The 18725-nt window shown below is 47.1% G+C and overlaps 7 protein-coding genes across 8 annotated transcripts; 4 read left to right on the forward strand and 3 right to left on the reverse strand.

Annotated features, from left to right (window-relative positions):
• Window positions 1-4: 4 nt before the first annotated feature.
• E1B28_000638 (uncharacterized protein) lies at window positions 5-584 on the forward strand (the record flags this gene model as incomplete). Its single annotated transcript, XM_043146492.1, has 2 exons — window positions 5-170; window positions 226-584. 2 exons carry the CDS (start codon window positions 5-7, stop codon window positions 582-584), a joined length of 525 nt encoding a protein of 174 aa, XP_043015195.1.
• Window positions 6-4002, reverse strand: E1B28_000639 (uncharacterized protein). Its single transcript, XM_043146493.1, has 14 exons — window positions 3899-4002; window positions 3816-3838; window positions 3720-3763; window positions 3629-3661; window positions 3550-3577; window positions 3192-3492; window positions 3123-3131; window positions 2485-3072; window positions 2411-2420; window positions 2266-2357; window positions 2117-2213; window positions 1870-2064; window positions 1620-1811; window positions 6-1564 (listed from the first exon to the last, which is right to left on the reverse strand). The coding sequence occupies exons 1-14, from the start codon at window positions 3980-3982 to the stop codon at window positions 861-863; spliced, it is 2400 nt and encodes a 799-aa protein (XP_043015196.1). The 5' UTR covers window positions 3983-4002; the 3' UTR covers window positions 6-860.
• Window positions 4003-4215: 213 nt separating this feature from the next.
• On the forward strand, window positions 4216-8180 carry IRS1 (Isoleucine--tRNA ligase, cytoplasmic; the record flags this gene model as incomplete). Its single annotated transcript, XM_043146494.1, has 13 exons — window positions 4216-4282; window positions 4335-4516; window positions 4570-4990; window positions 5055-5341; window positions 5393-5608; window positions 5666-5757; window positions 5810-5908; window positions 5962-6088; window positions 6144-6310; window positions 6368-6559; window positions 6612-7128; window positions 7191-7412; window positions 7470-8180. The coding sequence occupies exons 1-13, from the start codon at window positions 4261-4263 to the stop codon at window positions 8178-8180; spliced, it is 3255 nt and encodes a 1084-aa protein (XP_043015197.1). The 5' UTR covers window positions 4216-4260.
• Window positions 8127-9059, reverse strand: E1B28_000641 (uncharacterized protein). Its single transcript, XM_043146495.1, has 3 exons — window positions 8889-9059; window positions 8611-8832; window positions 8127-8547 (listed from the first exon to the last, which is right to left on the reverse strand). Exons 1-3 carry the CDS (start codon window positions 9037-9039, stop codon window positions 8252-8254), a joined length of 669 nt encoding a protein of 222 aa, XP_043015198.1. The 5' UTR covers window positions 9040-9059; the 3' UTR covers window positions 8127-8251.
• Window positions 9060-9143: 84 nt separating this feature from the next.
• Window positions 9144-10750, forward strand: E1B28_000642 (uncharacterized protein; the record flags this gene model as incomplete). Its single annotated transcript, XM_043146496.1, has 4 exons — window positions 9144-9583; window positions 9639-9839; window positions 9907-10128; window positions 10183-10750. 4 exons carry the CDS (start codon window positions 9144-9146, stop codon window positions 10748-10750), a joined length of 1431 nt encoding a protein of 476 aa, XP_043015199.1.
• A 385-nt stretch (window positions 10751-11135) lies between these two features.
• Window positions 11136-12592, forward strand: E1B28_000643 (uncharacterized protein; the record flags this gene model as incomplete). The annotated part of the gene is made up of 8 exons (XM_043146497.1): window positions 11136-11141; window positions 11195-11269; window positions 11335-11433; window positions 11483-11545; window positions 11598-11777; window positions 11834-12052; window positions 12102-12294; window positions 12351-12592. The coding sequence occupies 8 exons, from the start codon at window positions 11136-11138 to the stop codon at window positions 12590-12592; spliced, it is 1077 nt and encodes a 358-aa protein (XP_043015200.1).
• A 44-nt stretch (window positions 12593-12636) lies between these two features.
• E1B28_000644 (uncharacterized protein) lies at window positions 12637-15125 on the reverse strand. Of its 2 annotated transcripts, none has more exons than XM_043146498.1 (7): window positions 14744-15125; window positions 14507-14630; window positions 14052-14452; window positions 13692-14003; window positions 13167-13636; window positions 12962-13113; window positions 12637-12900 (listed from the first exon to the last, which is right to left on the reverse strand). In XM_043146498.1, exons 1-7 carry the CDS (start codon window positions 15080-15082, stop codon window positions 12707-12709), a joined length of 1992 nt encoding a protein of 663 aa, XP_043015201.1. In that variant the 5' UTR covers window positions 15083-15125; the 3' UTR covers window positions 12637-12706. The 2 variants fall into 2 exon arrangements, with proteins under 2 accessions (XP_043015201.1, XP_043015202.1); XM_043146499.1 differs by having other exon boundaries at window positions 14689-15125.
• Window positions 15126-18725: the final 3600 nt, after the last annotated feature.

Consider the following 18725-nt stretch of genomic DNA (forward strand, 5'->3'; position numbering starts at 1 on the left):
TTTCATGCCTCTTACCCTCACATGCGGCAACGACCGTCGAGTGTTGACGAACCCCCCGGGCTACGATGAAAAACTTGCAGCGCTGAAACAGATTGTGAAGGACTGGACTGGCTGCAATGAATTCAAAATGATTCACAAAGGTGCTGTTATGAAGGACGATAATGCTCCCCGTGCGAGTCACTTCCCCTTCTCTTTACCGCCCGCACTCACGTCGAACACGTTCAGTATCTGCGTATCATATCAAACACAATTCTACGATAGCCATTATACCCAAAGTCACCGTCCCTACCCCTGCTACTTCATCGATATCCAAATCAGAACAGAATACTGTTACTCGTATCGTCGATGAACTCAGCTCTGTTCGTTCCACTCTCGTACTGGACCTGCAATCGTTCGTCAATCATCCAACGGAGAAAGAGCATATGCGTCTCTCAGAATTGCTCCTGCAATCTCTGCTGCGCTTAGATGCTGTTTCGCCCGAGCCTACTTGGGAAGCCGCGCGAAGAGACCGAAAAAATGCAGTGAAAGAGGTGCAGGGTTATATAGACCAGTTGGACGACGCTTGGCGCTCTAGACCAAGATAGATGTCGTTCGCACACTTTTCCTTGTGCGGTGTATGTCATGCCTGGATCTCGCCTCGTCTGTCTTCCCTCATGGGGAATACTGGGTGTTCGCAAGCCAGGTTTCATCGCAATAGAACCAGATCGTGGCAATCGCTACGCCTCTGAACCTCACAAAGACCTCTACTCCGCGAGACCTCAAGACCCCGTATGCCGGCTGAAATGATGGTCGTGGTGAATAACATACTTTCTGCAAAGGTTTCTTGGACGTTCTTCAAATCGGAACAAATGTATTCTATGCTACGATGTGGACGTATTCAAATAACCGTTCCCATCTAGAATACCCTCGCTCTGCATGAACATGAGCCACTGTGCTTCCATACCAGAATCACCTGCCATCGACATCTCCGCGGTTGAGGTAGGAAACATTGGGCTCCAGCCGCCCATGTTCGTATCAGATTCAGGATAGACACCCATCGCTGGAGCTTCAACGGGCTCACACTGTTGAACGTGCCCGGCCGTCGAAAACATGGACAGAGTAAACGGATCGCCACCGTAAGTAGCCAAGATCTCGTCTTGTGGTGACGAAGACACGCCTCTGACCTTGCTCCCACTTTCACCTAAAGATTCTGACTTGCTGCCAGCTCCATCCTTGTTTGGCGAGCACGACATACCATCAGGAGTACGTCCTGACAGAGTTTTGCTCATCCTTAATTTCGTGTACCCAGCAAATATCTCTAGCTCGTCATCTAGAGGAATTCCAAAGTCACCGAGATCTTCCACAGCCTGGGTTTGTCCTTGTCCCTTCGTCAGGCTGAATGTTCGCCCCGCCTTGTCGTGAAATTTCTTGAGAATGGTGTGTGCAGCTCTAGCACGACTTGAGCATTCGTGCATCATTGAGAACATCTCAACAGTAAGCCCGAGCTCTATGAAGGCCCTTGATGCCAGAGGAGAGTTGGGGCAACGAGTGACAATTGATCCAACAACCACCCCGGCAGTGAATACTATGCGTTGAGCGTCTTTGAATATCGCTTTGTTCATGAACGTAGGACCACTTACAGCTATTGAAAATCATAAAGGATCTGCTCATCAATGCTGGATGTTTGGAAAACCACTTCACATCCAGCTGGATGATCATCGTGGCAGCCCTGTAAGCGGCCAAGAATGATGGCGCGTAAGGACTGCTCATAGGGTTGTGGGGGAAGTCAAGTATAGCTTTGACAAAGAATGACCGGTGGATGTGCAACCATGCTACAATTCAAATAAGAATGTCAGCAAGCACGGAATGAACAGGGCGTAGTAACGCAACTAAAAGCGCTCATTAACAATCCTCTCGGCTGGAAACAGGTATCTGTTGCGTAGTTATAATCAGGCGGCATTCCTTGTTGCCGGAGCTTTTTGTCCAATTCGAGTATGACATCGTATTCAGGAATCTTTGGAGTCAGCGTTGCGGCAGAAACAGATACAACCACATCTTTGGCGAACTTCCATCCCCAACGCATACCTGATGATACAATGTGAACAGCTACAAAGTGATATCCAAGATACGGACTTACATCTTTCTCGTTCCTCGTCCATAGTCGGGTCCTCATCGGGGAGAGGGCAGTCTACGAATGATATGTTCATCGAAGGTGGTCTCCCGAGATTCAGGCTCTAGATGAAAATGAACCATGATGATGTAAAGAGAGAATTCGGAAGAGCTCACGAAGAATGTATCAAGCGTGAAAATCTCCCAGAATAGAGTCCTGCGACGCTGAACAAGTTTGGGTTCTAGGTGCCATTGTGGGCTTTCTGAATCTAGACCGTCGTCAGCAATCATTGGATTGCTGATCCAAAGAGATCTTACTTACGGAGTCCTAGCTAGAACCATGGACGCAACATGGGACGATAATGTTTAGAGGAAAACATAAAAAGGCTCACTGACCCTGTAAAGTAATCTCGCACACAACCCCATCAAACACCAAGCAGTCTCGGGTGAAAGCCTAGGTCCGCCATGGGAGTGATACAAACTCGCTAATGCCAATGCTTGCACTGTCCCTATCTCCAGCGAGCCAAAAACGTTGCGTAGGGAAAGGCATGCCCGCCCTAATTCAAAAAAGTTTTCTGCTTCAACGCTATACGGGGGTATAGTGAGGTCCCAAAGAGATCCAAGTGCAAAGACAAGATAGAGTATAGCAAGACGATGTGGGGAGACAGGAATTGCTTCTTCGTCTTGATCTTCATTTGAAGCGAATGATTCAACGTATCGATACACGGGTGTAAGAATTTCGTCAATTAGCTCGTCCCGAAGCACAACTTTTGTTGTGATCGTTCCTTGAGCCAGGTAGGTTTCGCAGAGAGACCAAGCTCGTAGCTTGGGTGGTAGAAAACTTAGTATCAATCTAAGTGAATGTGGGACGTTCCAGGTGCCCCCACCGAACGGGAAAGAATACGAAAGTTGGGCTACTTCTTCGGAGACGAACGTATAACTTGTTGGTCTGGATTCAGTTGTATGTAACTCAGCCGCTACACCCTACAGATTGATGAGTATGGTCCTCAGCTTGTGAAAGATTACAAACATACTAGAAGACTCTTCCGTAAGAGAACGGGAGTTAGATGGTAAGTGAATGTCATTAATAGCGAAATTAGTACCTCAGACCCGGCTGATCTCCCCAGATACCTCGTATCGCCGTACTCTCCAAGTGTGAGCGTCCCCAGTGCATCGGATAATTCCACATCTTGGGAATTCGAGCCCTCCTTCTCTTCCTTGACGAGGTTTGTATCTGAAAGCGCTGGGGGAAACTTGATCTTTAGGTATTCCTCCCGGAGGAGAGGATGCCGTTCGGCGGATATGGAACTTTGCAAGATAGCGAGAGCATCCTCGAGTTGACGGATACGCTGGCCCATTTCTTCGATCTTCTTATGGAGCGCAGTAGTGTCAGAAACTACCATTCTGTTTCATGACTATGTGAGCATAGTCTGAATTGTAGAGGTACTAATGGATGCGTACCGTTTTCCAGGGGTATTAGTGAGCGTCCCTAGGCATGTACAGTTCAGTAATGGTCCGAAACTACGGGAAGCGTCCTGACCGGTTGGACACACCGATCCGCATCCTCTCCGAACTGGGCGGTCACTCAAGTCAATGAAGAAATGAAACGTTCGAAACGTTTGAGAACGCACGACAGGAGCTACATGGCGTCTTCTTGTCACATTTTAGTTTGAGTCTGATATGAGTTGGTTTGGATATTGATATTTCTTTCAGCATTCTTGAATTACCTTCTACATTCCGCGCAAGATATCTGGGTTTCGCAGAACGTGGAATTCAGATTGATGTCACGGCAGAATGAATGAAGATGAACCTGGCCCTTTACACGTCTTATATCAGTTTTCTCTTGAGGGGTCAGTTGAGGGAAAGTGTGGAAAGACGCTGCATTTGCAGACATAAGGAGGGTAATCAGTGATGGTAGGGATTGACGTACATTGCTCTGACTCGACGTTATTATTAAGAGTAAACGCCGCAGCGATGCCGAAGTATGATCAGAGAAATAGAGACATTGACAGACTGTACTTGAAATGCATTGCTAAGGGCGCTTACCCATTTGTGTGCGCAAGTTTGTCAGATTCAGAGTGTTTCTATCGAGTAGAAAGTCTCTGCAGTCACTCTAATCGAGTCATAATCTACTTCTCTCTCTCCACACTACATCGTTCTCGAGCCATCGAAATGTCTTTTCTTCCTCACGATAGTGCGTATTCTCCACTCGTCCCACCCACACCCCATTCAGCCTCCCTTTTCAGTATCTGCATCCTTCGATTTTCCAAAAGAAGAAGAAAAAGTTATTGCGTTCTGGAGAGAAATCGACGCGTTCAGAACCAGTCTCAAACTCTCTGAAGGTCGTCCTGAATACACTTTCTACGATGGCCCTCCATTCGCCACTGGGCTACCCCACTACGGTCATCTTTTAGCTGGAACGATCAAGGTACATTCTCTAGCTGAAGCAAATCACTTCACCATCCGATTTACTGTTATCAGGACATCGTCACCCGCCATGCCCACGTCAGTGGATTTCATGTGACGCGGCGATTTGGATGGGACACTCATGGGCTTCCTGTCGAGCATGAGATCGACAAGAAGTTGGGTATCACTGGCAAAGACGACGTGATGGCCTTGGGAATCGACAAATACAATGCAGAATGCCGAAAGATTGTCATGCGATATGCCGATGAATGGAGGGCAACTGTTGAGAGAATGGGAAGATGGATCGATTTCGACAACGACTACAAAACCCTTAATACGAGTTTCATGGAGTCGGTGTGGTGGGCTTTCAGTGAACTTTTCAGAAAAGGAATGGTTTATCGAGGACTCAGAGTCATGCCCTACTCGACCGGGTGCACTACGCCTTTGTCAAACATGGAGGCCGGCCTGGCTTATCAGGATGTGAACGATCCTGCCGGTGAGTCGTACATGGATCATATTCTCTTCTTTGAACAGTCTAAATCTAAACATATCTCCACTAGTAACTGTTTCCTTCCCTTTGGTAGATGACCCGAAGACGTCGTTGCTCGCGTGGACAACGACACCGTGGACGTTGCCTTCCAATCTTGCGCTCTGTGTTCATCCCGAGTTCACCTACATCAAGATCCATGATCAAGAAAAGGACCAAAACTTTATCATACACGAGAATCTCCTTACCACTCTTTATAAGGACCCGAAGAAAGCTAAATTCAAGAAGCTTGCACAATTTGTAGGGTCCGACATGAAAGGGTGGCGTTACGTGCCAGTTTTCGAATATTTTACTGAAAAGGTGCGTTCAACCTTCATATTTTCTCCGAATTTCTGACAACATCATGAATAGTTCGAAGACAAGGCTTTCAGGGTATTGAACGACACGTACGTGACTGCCGCCGACGGTACTGGCATCGTACATCAAGCACCTGCTTTCGGTGAAGATGATCACAGGATTGCCCTTGCTCATGGAATTCTGCGTGAAGATGAGATGCCCCCTTGTCCTATTGACGATCGGGGCTATTTCACAAAAGAAGTGACTGATTTTGCCGGCCAATACGTGAAGGTTAAGCGCCATGCTTTATTCACCTTGCCTTTGTTCTGAACTATCTGATTTTTTTAGGCCGCGGACAGTCAAATACAAAGGTTCCTAAAAGCCAAAGGTCGCCTCATCGTTCAATCCAACATCAAGCACAGTTATCCGTTCTGCTGGAGGTGAGCATGTCGATTTATGTTTTCGAAAACTTTTTCAGATATCTTTTTATAGATCTAAAACCCCGCTCATCTATCGCGCAGTACCTTCTTGGTTTGTTCGGGTAACCCCGATCGTTGACCAGTTGATAAAGAAGAACGCCGAGACACTTTGGTTGGTCAAGTTGTTTGATTCACAAATCATCGCTGCTGATGTGTTGACAATAGGGTTCCTCAATCTGTCGGCGATCACCGTTTTGGGAACTGGCTCGCCTTAGCCCGCGACTGGAATGTTTCCAGAAATCGATATTGGGGTACACCGTTACCCTTGTGGGTCAGTGAAGATCTTGAAGAGGTATTTACATTCATCCATTCCTATCACCTAATCTAATCCACGTATCCTAAATTAGACCGTGGTTGTTGGTTCCGTGGAAGAATTGGAGAGACTATCTGGTGTCAAAGGCATAACCGATTTGCATAGAGAGAGTATAGATCATATCACCATTCCTTCGAAGGTAGGCAAAGGAGATCTGAAACGAGTTGAAGAGGTGTTTGACTGTTGGTTTGAGTCGGGAAGGTACGGCAGTCTGCACTCTTTTAGTACTCTCTAATGGCACTCAACTGTCGAACTCAGCATGCCCTATGCGCAGGTTCACTATCCCTTCGAGAACAAAGAGTTGTTTGAAAATTCATTCCCAGCCAACTTCATCTCCGAGGGTATAGACCAGACCCGGGGATGGTTCTACACCCTTCTGGTTTTGTCTACCCACCTCTTCGGGAAAGCGCCATGGAAGAATTTGATCGTGACTGGCCTTGTTTTGGCAGCGTGAGTAACGGATTTTATTCATTTACCAATATTCTAATCCAAATTCTCGTAGCGACGGCAAGAAAATGAGCAAGAGTCTCAAGAACTATCCCGATCCTAACATCATCATCAACCAGTACGGTGCTGATGCCACTAGAATGTTCCTCGTCAACTCTCCCATCGTCCGTGGAGACAATCTTCGTTTCCGTGAAGAAGGAGTTAAGGACGTCATTTCCCGGGTCCTTTTGCCGTGGCTAAACTCATTCCGCTTCTTCCTTGCCCAAGTCGCACTCTTGAAGAAAGTCACTGGACACGAGTTCAACTACAACCCACACGCAGTTCTTCCTCAGAATGTCATGGACCGATGGATTCTCGCGAGGTGTCAGTCGTTGATCAGACTCGTCAGAGAGGAGATGGCTGCGTATCGACTGTATACCATAATCCCGCGTCTTTTGGATTTGGTTGACGAATTGACCAACTGGTACATCCGGTTCAACCGAAAAAGGCTCAAGGGAGAAGATGGGTTGGAGGACACACTTTCTGCACTCAATACACTTTTCGAGGCTCTTTTTACTCTCTGTAGAACCATGGTCCGTCTCTTACCGTTTGCTTCCAGAGTCACAATGCGAATTCACCATTTATCGGTTTTCAGTCCTCGTACACGCCATTTTTAACGGAGAATCTGTATCAGACTCTCCGCCTATACATTCCAGAGGACCACAACGCTACTGATACTCGCTCAGTACACTTTTTGCGGTTTCCAGAAGTGAAGGAAGAGTATTTCGACGCCGATATCGAGAGACAGGTGGCACGAATGCAAAAGGTGATCGAGCTGACCAGGAATATCCGGGAAAAGAACAACATTCAACTGAAGGTATGTAATATATTCAAGTGCAACTTGTGAATTTCGTCATTTAAGTGCCACCTGTAGACACCGTTGAAAGAGTTACTTGTATTCCACCCCGAGGAACAATACATTGCAGACATCAGGCCTCTTCAGCGTTACATCGAGTCAGAGCTGAATGTTCGTGATATCATCTTCTCGTCGGATGAGAGTCTGGCTGGAATCCAATACCGCGCTGTCGCCGATTGGCCTATTCTAGGACGGAAACTCCGAAAAGATTTGGGACGCGTCAAGAATGGCTTACCCAAGGTGTCTAGCGACGACGTGAAAAGCTATATGGCGACCGGAAAATTAATGGTCGATGGCATTCCCCTTGTTGAAGGTGATTTGGCTGTGCAACGATATCTCGAAGTCGATCCCGCTCGATATGGGACACATACCGACAACGACGTTCTTGTCAGATTGGATATCCAGAAACACCCTGAACTCCAGGGAGAGTGGTTGGCGCGAGAACTCATTAACAGAGTCCAGAAGCTGCGCAAGAAATCGGGTCTTCAAGCAACAGATGACGTGGACGTGTACTATTCGTTTGAAGGAGGCACTGGGACTGAATTGATCCAAGCAATGAATGATTACGAGGAGTTCATTCGCAAAACCATAGGGGGCACTCCATTGGATATCACGACTGGGAAAGCAGGTGGTTTACACCTCGTCACAGAGGAGCAGGAGATATTAGAAGTCAAGTTCTCGTTGACACTAGTTAGACCGGAACTCCACCGTTCGCAGGAAATCAAATGAGATGTATATGTAAATGTAGACTGCTACTGCTATAACGATATAGTACATGTGTAAAATGTTTCTTGAAATGTTTACTTTTTGGAAGAACCAAACCCCGCAAAACCCATCATCTGCGCCATTTCGCTGTTCTCAGTGGGATCAGCCAACTGTGTAGCCAGAGCCTTCTCTTTTTCAGCTTTCTTCTGGGCCTTTTTCTCCTCCCGAAGAGCTAGTTCCTTGGCTTTGATTTCCGCCAGCCGTTTGTCAAAATCATAGGCTTTGGCAGATGAAGCCTCTTTCGTTCTCTCTCTCAGTAACGCTATTCTTGCACGCACTTGCTCTAGTGTCGAGCGTTCTACCTTGGTACTCTGTCCGAGCGCTCTCAGGTCTAAGAATAACGGAAACGAATGAGATTGCAGAACCACAGACAAGTAGAAAGAGGGTTACGCACGGGCTCTACTGTTGATATGATCAAGATATCCCGTTGTATCCTTATATGTTCGATTACAAGTCTCACAGTAAAAACCGGGCTGTCCTGGACCTCTTCCACCAGGATTCTGGACGACCATAGTTTTGTTCAGATTCTTATCTAAATCAAGTGAACCTTCTCGTTGTTTCATAAGGTCTGTAGGTTTAGGTAGATCCTTTTTGGCGCCTTTCCGAGGCCGTTTCCCTTGAGCATACTAAAGGCTCAGTCAGTTGGATGCAAGGTTGTTATTACGGACGTACCCTGTTTCAACCTTTCCTCATTCTCTTGCATACGCTCTCTTTCCTCTAAATCCTTTTTCCTGGCCTTTTCTGCATATTCTTCCTTGTCCCATTTCTTTCTGAAGTCGGTGTCACTGGCTTTAGTGCCATAAGCACCTGCCTTGTCGGGCATGAGTCGTGAGGGAAAGGAATGAATGGAAGACGCGGGTGCACGTGCATTTCTTTCTGCTCCCTCCGCCATTACTCGACTCACCTTTCCGTTGACTTTGACTCATTATGAGCGAACCTGATTTCGACGATGAAATTCCTTATTCCGCCTCTTTCCCCCTTCCTTTTCGGGTCCTCGCTCTCGCCGGAATGGGCATATTGGGATGGGCTACCAATTTACACGGCCTCGATAAATTCGGTATAGATGCACCTATTGTTTTGGAACTTAGAACGAACGACTCTCTTCCCAGAACAACTCCGAGGCGTGAAAATTTCCGACTCGGAACCCAAGCTCCTTCATCCCATTATAAAACCATATATCGCCTCGCCGGTCTATACTTCTCATGGTTTTTTGGGACGTGGACCATCTATTTGTTTTTTACGCAGCGTGATCCAAAGGTCGTCGACGTGTACGGTTTTCTACCAGGACTTCTCACGGTTGCCATTATTCTCGTTCTTTTATGTCCATTCGAGGTGATGTACAAACATGAACGCGATAGTTTTATCCTGTAAGTCCACACTGAGCATCACGAACGAATAAGATATGGACTCAAATACATTCAGATCACTACGGCGATGTTTGTTCATCAGAATGGATAGCCCAGTGTACTTCGCCGATGTCGTGTTCGCGGATGTGTTGACATCGTATGCGAAAGTTCTCGGGGATGTGTTTTTAATATTCCGGATGTTATATCCCGGAAATAGTATGCTCGTGAAGCCTGTAGACTCTGGTTGGATCAGGTGGCTTGCGCCAACTGTTATGAGGTGCGGATTGTTACTGTTACTCATATCATTGAATATCTTCCTGACCTGAAGGTTTGGTATTGCGAAGCCTACCATTTTTCTTACGTTTACGACAATGCGTCATCGAATGGACTTCGTCAAATAATGAAAGCAATCGACCGCTATATAACGCTGTAAAGTACGCGACAGCTTTCCCTGTCATCTTTCTTTCCGCAGCGCAGAATATAGTCGAATCTGAAGTTCGGGATGGTAGGGGGAGTGAGGCCAGTAATGGGTCATGGCACGGTGAACATCCGCTGTTTAGACTATGGTGAGTTTCAATCTATGGCGAATTATTGTTCACGTACTTACAAAGATAAGGAAGGCTATTAGCTGCGGTGGTCAATTCGTTGTATTCATACTGGTGGGATGTGAGCAATGATTGGGGACTACACCTGCTCAAACCTAGTGAACTATCCGCCAAGCTTCAGCCACCCAAGCGCCTCATTCTCCCTCGTCTCCACTCTGGCTCTTCTCTACTCCGGCCATATCATTCGGAAGGCATTTCAACAGAGTTGAATGGGGGACGCTATCCTTATGGATTTCGGGCTCCTCTTCTCTATCCCATACTAGTGTACCCCGTTATGATCTTCCTGAACTTCGTTCTGCGCATGACCTGGACCATCAAATTGTCAAGCCATCTCCATTCGAAATCCGATGGTAGCATGACATTTTTCTTGATTGAGGTGGCGGAAATATTTCGCAGGTGGATGTGGGTATTTTTCCGTGTGGAATGGGAAGCCATCAAAAGGGCTCAAGAGAAACCGGTCGGGGGAATCAGCGATCGTGGCTTGACAGAGGACGTGGTTGACTACGAACTGTTTCCTCCCACACCTGAAGAGGTTCCTACGACTGTGATTGGCCTCGCACCGGCCCCTAGAGGACTTAGTTGAACCTTAATCCTGTTACATGTAATGGTTTTCATGTGCCCCTGCAACTCACAATACTAAGGGCTTGATATAAATAGGTATCTTAAGAAAAAACGACCCAGGCCAATCAACCCAGGCACGATGTTCTTCTGTCACAACGGCGGACGACCAGTGTATTGTACTGTAACCCACTGTGCTCAGTCCTGGAAAGTTTTGGGTCATGAATAGCCCGAATGAAATTGTTACAAGCTCATGACTATGTGTCTTGTGAAGGGCAATCATCTGATGAACGGCGCAGAATTGAGCCTACCATGTTCACAAGATCGTGGGGTACCCATACAGACCCCCTATAAAGAGACCGTAGTCAGACCACAGTTTACCCCATCATATCCTCCAGTCTCTTGAAAGCATGAAGGTACCGGTTGTGTCACACGGTGTGTTTCCTTCTAGCTCATCGCTATTTAATAGGTCCTCGCTATTCTCTATAATGGTTACAAGGCTGCTGAAGAAGAGCCTCGACTACTTGGTACAGTCGAGAATCAAGTGAGGATCATTAGTATTCAATACTCCACTCCTGACGAATGTTTATGTTCTTTCCCCCCATAAAGCTTGGGCTTAGGGAGTGGCTGGAGTCTCAAGGACACGAGCTCATCGTCAGTAGTGACAAGGAAGGACCGAACAGCGATTTCCAGAAACACCTTGTCGATGTATGTCGATGATCTTGTCCGGTCTACGCCGTCACTTATTCGTACACAGGCTGAAGTTTTGATTACGACCCCCTTCCACCCAGGTTATCTCACGAGGGACCTCGTCGAGAAGGTGAGATTGAGTTTGGTTCAGAGTCCGACGTTTAACTAATCCGTGATTTCAGGCAAAGAACCTCAAAATATGCATTACAGCTGGTGTTGGATCTGATCACATCGACCTTAATGCGGCTGTGGATCACAAAATCCAAGTCTTGGAAGTCTCTGGATCGAACGTGGTCTCTGTTGCAGAGCATGTTGTGATGAGCATTCTCCTCCTAGTTAGGAACTTCATTCCCGCGCATGAAGTAAGTTCCGGGATCATGCGTTTAGCATCATATCTGAAACGAACTTCCGGTTACAGATGATTGAACGCGGAGACTGGCAAGTTTCGGATGTTGCCCGCAATGCCTACGACCTCGAAAACAAGGTCATCGGTACCATTGGTGCTGGTCGTATTGGTTACCGCGTTCTTCAACGACTTGTTCCATTTGATCCCAAAGAGCTCATCTACTATGACTATGCTCCTCTACCCGCTGCTGGTGCAGCAGCTGTTAACGCCCGACGGGTCGAGGATCTCAAGGTTGGTCATTTGCTTCATCGTACTACAGTCCCTCGCCCAATCTCTCCAGGAATTTGTGTCTCAATGTGATGTCGTCACTGTGAACTGTCCTCTTCACGAAGGAACCCGCGGTCTCATCAACGACGATTTGTTGAAACATTTCAAGAAGGGCGCTTGGTTGGTCAACACCGCTCGTGGTGCAATTTGTGACAAAGATGCGGTGGCCCGCGCTTTGAAGAGCGGTCAACTCAGTGGTTATTCTGGTACTGTCCCTTTCTTTCGAAATCATGTCCTTGCAAAAGTTGATTACGAACTGCAGGGGACGTGTGGGACGTGCAACCCGCTTCAAAAGACCACGTCTGGCGTACCATGAAGAATCCTCTCGGCGGTGGCAACGGCATGGTCCCTCACTATTCTGGTACCACTTTGGATGCTCAAGCACGGTACGCCAACGGAACAAGGAGTATTTTGGAGAACTACCTCAGTGGCAAGCCTCAGGAGCCCCAGAATATCATCATTGGCCTCGGTAAATATGAGACCAAGGCTTACGGTCAACGCTGAGTTGGATTTGCGCACAAATGGACGGTCAACGCAAGTAGAAAACAGTGTAATATTAGTCACATATCTATATACATCGGGTGTCCTTTCCAATGGGGTGTCTGCATGAATGGTGCACTACGATTCACGTTTGATCCGTTCCTTCAATTGGTTCCTCATAACTTTCTCTAGTGCATTGGCGCATTTATGGTAAATCGTCCCCTCATCATTGTAAAGTCGGCAGTTGTCGAATACCAACTGTGCGTCTCGGGTGAAGTCATCAACCGTGCTGTACTGGTTATTATCGAGTTTGTGTTCCATAGTGCTGAAGTCTACAAAATACATCTCAATGAATTCAACCCCAATGCATTAGACAATCAAACGCAGGCGTACCCATCGGTTCCTTGATATAAAAGAGATAATCCGCAACGTCGTCAACATTGACCGGCTTGAGGAAAGGCCACGCTTGGTTATGATTTTGCAGTTCTCGCAGTAGATGATCCATGAACAAGCGGTCAGCGCTCTTCGGCACTGTCCTTCGCAGGCTGCCAGAGTCGGTCAGTGACTTATCGACAGCGTAAAAAATCGACTTGAATACCTCTCTGCCATCAAGGGTGACCATCCACTTTCCCCTGCAAACGAGGCAGTTCCGTTAGCGTCAATGGCATAGACACCAGAGAACGTACTGAGTCCTGGTACCTCCTTGGGATCAACGACCACACCTGGCGGTGCTCCAGCCTGAAATTGAGGCAAGCCGGGATGCACAATGTGGGATCGAGACATTTGTCGAATTTTGGTCATGATGGCTTCCTGCTGCGAATTTACAATATTCGTTTTGTCAAGATAGTCCACCTTCCTAAGCATGGTGCACTGCATGATCGTGCCTCCTTCGTAATCTTTGATATAACCGGCCCATACAGAACGATCCAGCGTAATATCCTTCGAGAACCCTTGCTTTTCGAAGTAACCGACAGCATAATTGTCAGCGTAGGTCAGGAAATGCCACATATCGGGGTATGTGTTCCTAATGTGGGCCTTGAAGTGATCCATAAGCATCCCACCATATCCCTATAACATAGAATCCTTGAGGATAATCCACGTATCAGGGGAAATTGCAACTGACCTTAACTTGGTCAACCGAGGCAGTCGCGAAGAAGACAATCTCAGCGAAACCTCGCTGGGGGAACGGCCGATAACATATCCCTCCTACGACCTTGTATCCTCGTTTAAGGATGGCAAGCGCTTTGGAATTGCTATCGTAGACCAGTCGCGCTATATACTCCCTCGGCATCTTGGGTAACTGCTTTTGAAACAACGTCTTGAGTCCCGTCAAAATAACGAGAGAACGCGGTTGTTTGTCATTTTCGACTGCTGTTACACTGATGATACCGCTCCTTAACTCGACCACAGCAGCCTTCTCCGTCTTCACAGGGGGCTACCGCACAGTAAGACGTGTTGTTAGGACGAAACAATATATACTCACACCGCTGGACTCTGCCGAGTCTACGGGAACGCCGGTTGCGAGGCGGTCTAGTTGGGTATCGTCAAGTCTTTCTTCCTTGATCTTTGATTCTACTTCGGTAGTTCTCCCATTCCCGTTCATCGTCGACGACAGGGCGGGGACCCGGGAGGCAGCTGCCTTCTTAGAGGTTTTTGAGCCTTTGGGAGGAGCCTTTGCAGCACTTTTCTGTGCCATTCTCGCTGCCAGGGGACGATCTTCCTCGTCGTCATCATCGTCCTCGTCAAGTAGTGCTCGGGTACCTTGAGCATCATCACTTCCAGATGAAAAGGATATCCGACGTTTCTTATTGGGAGGGGGTACATCCGAGTCACTGAGGATAGAGGATTCCGGGGATGATAACGGAGGACTTCTGGATAGTAGAGCTGCAATCGATATGGAGTCTAGTGAAGAACAGCTTGTAGTCAAAAACGCCTTACCAGACGAAGTGGAACCTATTATGGGTGATATAGGTGCTACAACAGAGATTGGGAGTTTCATGCGCTGCCTGAGCGATGCAATGTCTTCGTCGCTATATTCGAAATCGAGAAGTTTGTTGACGTCCTGTCATGATATTTACTTGAGTATGAATTCAATCTCCAAGAGGGTACAGATTAGATACCTAAACTTATCTTTAGAACAGAGTAGATAGTAGATAGTCGTGTCTTGAGCCTGACCTGAAGAAGCTCATCTAATCGAACCGCAACTTGGCTTCTCCGTCTGAATTCTTCTGGGCCAATTTCGTGTTCGTTGGCACCATGCTCCACTGTACTATGGCCACACGAACATGTATCAAGATAGCTCGTCGGTTCGTCATCGTCCGAACCATATTGCCCAAGGTCACCGAGTAGTGGGGGATTTGATGTATCGTCAAGTACGATTTCAACTGCAGGTGGTGGAATCAACCTTTCACATGTCGAGCAAACAGAACATGGTGAGTGACGAGCAATCTTCAAGGAGAGGTGAGATTTGGTGAGGGTATGTAGATCATGAGATGTTGGATATAGATATTTCATAACTGGGAGTGTTAGTGAAAGCGTGGAGGACAGTCAGGTCATGTGGTCACAAAGTACTGCGACAACAAAAAAGTTTCCACTACGATGGGAACGAGCCAAATTCCTTACATCACTAAATTGAGGGGATGTCGACAATCCCTTGTCCGGAGGAACAACGGATTACCGGTAGGTACCGTAGATACAATATTGCTGCCATAATTTTAGGATATTGCAAGGCATTGTATAACATTATCCCGTTTGCTCGAAGTCACCATATGATTCGCCTCGTTGCGATGAGATGTGCTCCCTGTCCCTAATAACAATATCACACCCGTGGTTGTTCCTATTTGCAATGTTGTAGCTCTATTGTGTATGATGGCAAGCACAAAGATGGGCAGGTCTGATACAGGCAGTCACTCCAATGTGGAAGCGGAATTAAGGAGAATGACAACCACCTATCGTGCTTGCTTGCGTCCGGTAACATAGAGTAGTTATGGGAGGCCATTAGATTCTAGAAGAATCACTGGTACGTGAACTTCAATGTAATATCTAACATACACGCAACGATAGGAAACCGTAAAACAATTATATTGTCTGAAAGTTACAAGTTTGACTAGTATAACTACAGCTTGATATAGACTATGCACGAGTAGCAGTGGCTGCGGCAGCTTTACGGCGACGCTGCGTGTGAAGGGTATCCTTGTGCCCTTGTGGAGGGTCGGAGGAAGTGGATGTGTCGGTTTCACAGCGAGAAAAAATATGCCTAGTTTACGGTAGTCTCAGTGAGCAAAACTATAAGCTCAATCATACCAGAAAAGTACTTGCCTTCGCCCACCAGCCAAGAGCCCCTTGACAACCTTGTCGTCCTCGGAATTAGATCCAACATCTTCAAAGTAGTCAACAGTAGAATTGTATAGGCGGCCTTCGTAATTGAATGGAAGGTCGGAGCTCCAAGTACTGGCGTCCGAGAGTGAGAACCGAAGCTTGGCGAATAGCGCTGTTAGTTGGCGTGCAGGGAATAAATCAAGGAAATACTTACCAGAACGGAACAATAACCGATGCTACGGGGGGTTGGAGCACCCACATCCAGGATCTGGGTAACATTTTTCGTGCAGATGGACGACCACTCTTGATGCGTTTGGCAGGTGGCTCTTCGCCGTCATTCCTCTCTATCAGAAACTCGTCCACTGAGCCTGGCGATGTAGAGACCATGCGTGTGCATGGGTTTGGTGAAGGGGGGTTACACCGCTGAAGCGAGGAGAAGGAGAGGATGAGTGGTATTGAGGCATTAGGTATGTCACCGTTTGAGGGCAAGTTGGACAGAAAAATCGTCTGACTTGCGCTGTTTTATGGTCACGGCCTGTCATAGCTTCCCGTTCTGGATTTTAGACTGTTATCATGCCAACGCCCACACCTCGCTAAACACAAATTTGTCATTTACAATAATTTTTTCTTGAATGAATCAGCTCGGGAACTCAAGTACTCAACTATCTGGGGTGGTTCCGTGTGGGAGCATACCGTGTATTCTCTTGCCGTCCCACACACCGTGTAATCTCTCGCCTCTTTCCTATGGCTCTACAGTATGTAACGTTCCCAGTCCCTTCCCAACGTCCATTCCAAATCAATAACGCGTTCGTCCTGTGTTCAAGTTTGGTTCAAGTTGAATAAGACGTGATCGAGAACGCTAATAAAAAAATGAATCATAGAGAACTTTAGGGTAAATTATGGACATAGTAACAAGTGCACTCACCAAATTCCAGAGTTTAGAAGTGACAGCTGCACGGTCTAGCTGGCTGTCGAGGGGGAGGCAATGGCGCGTCGCTGGCAATGGCGCTGACTAATTTCAACACTGGGGGGTTAGCCCACCTGATAGTCATATCGTATTGCTCATGGTCGCGACTCACCATCCGCGAACCTGCAATACAACAGACTACACGGGACTACAACTAGACTACTTGACAGCGTACCGCTCGGCCAGCTCCTACGGCCTACACACATACGGGATAGACCTTGCTCATCCATTACAATGTCGTCCAATACCCGATCCAGAGTTGTAACCTGCTACAGTTGCAACGTCATGTTGGTAGCCCGCTGGGAGATAGGCATAATTAAGGTACCATTAGAGACGAACTTATCACCGATTAGCATATCGTAGAAGATCTTTATATGATTAGATTACTCACAAGTTTATACCGGGCTATACCGGCGTTTCCTCAATTTAGTGATGTACAGTCTACGTCAATGTCCACCTAGTCACTCGAAATCATGCTGTCTATACGGCCTCTCATAATCCTGGTTCTCCTCTATCAGACTTTCGCTTGGATCAACTATCCCACAACCGGTTTCGCTTCGTTGACACACTATGAATTACCTCAAGATTGGGTGGCGGCTTGTGGATGCACTAGAAAAAGTAATCTCTATCCAACCGCTGCACTGTCGCAGATGGCCTTTGGAAGTAGCAGGGCCTTGTTGTATATCAAAATAAACACGTGGTATTAATCTCCGTTAGTCTATATAGTTACTGAATACGTACAACCACACCTCAGTGTCTAACCGTCACTGAGGTGTAAGTCGTCTTCTCTTCTTTTCCTATATTCAGAAGTACTCATCTTATCTTCTATAGTATACTCTCTTTAGGTACTATATCTTAATACAAGTGTCTAACCGTCACTGAGGTTATACTCTCTTTAGCCACTCTCTCGCACTCCGGAGCTCCGACGGACTCCGACGTTTCTCCGTTCTTACACTCTATTCAACACTGCGCATCACAGGTTATGGGCCCCGGCAATGAAACCGTGTCGTCCTCGACAGCTTTGAAACTGGTACAGAAATTACCTACCCTACAGGAGGGAAGTGCGAACTGGTCAGACTACAAGTCCAGAGTCGTTAACCATGCCGTGTCCAAAGGACTCAAACGGCACCTGTTCGGGACTGCACGGAAGCCGGAAAAATTAGTGTTACAACAAGATGGGAAGTGGTACAAAGAAGGATCGTTGCTACTACCGGTAGAAGAAGCGGCCGTAGAGAAGAATGAGGATGCATGGGATGAGTACGACCAGAAGGAGGCTCAGACCCGAGAATTCATTTATCAAACCATTCCGAAATCACTCTTCATACGGGTCCGGGATTTACCGACGGCATGCGACGTTTGGAAGAAGCTTATAGATGTCAACGAAAATCGCGGATCGCTTATAGCGGCCGATTTATTGACGAAACTTCAAAACATGCGATTATCGGAAGGCGGAAACCTCCGGAATCACATTACGGAGATGAAGGAACTCCGAGAAAAGTTGGCCGAAATGGGACACCCTGTTGACGACCTTATGTTTACATCTAACATCACTCGTTCCCTATCATCGTCCACCATGTACAAACCTGTACTCACCTCAATCTCCATCATAGCCCGAAACAGCAGTCAACCAGTCGATATTGAAGTACTTTTGTCAAGTCTCGAAAGTGAGTATGACCAATTGCTAATGCAGGCGGAGGAGAAGAAGTCGCAGGAGGCCCTTGTAGCTTCCTTTAATAAAGCTCGCGGATCCAACGGAAACCGAAAAGGGAACCGTAGCGGAAAAAGCGGAAAAGGTGGAGGTAGTGGAAATCCCCACAAGGATACCACTTGCCACAATTGTAACAAGAAGGGTCACATCAAGACTGATTGTTA

This window comes from Marasmius oreades, chromosome 1 (genome assembly GCF_018924745.1).
Source record: "Marasmius oreades isolate 03SP1 chromosome 1, whole genome shotgun sequence".
In the NCBI taxonomy this organism is placed as follows: Eukaryota; Fungi; Basidiomycota; class Agaricomycetes; order Agaricales; family Marasmiaceae; genus Marasmius; species Marasmius oreades.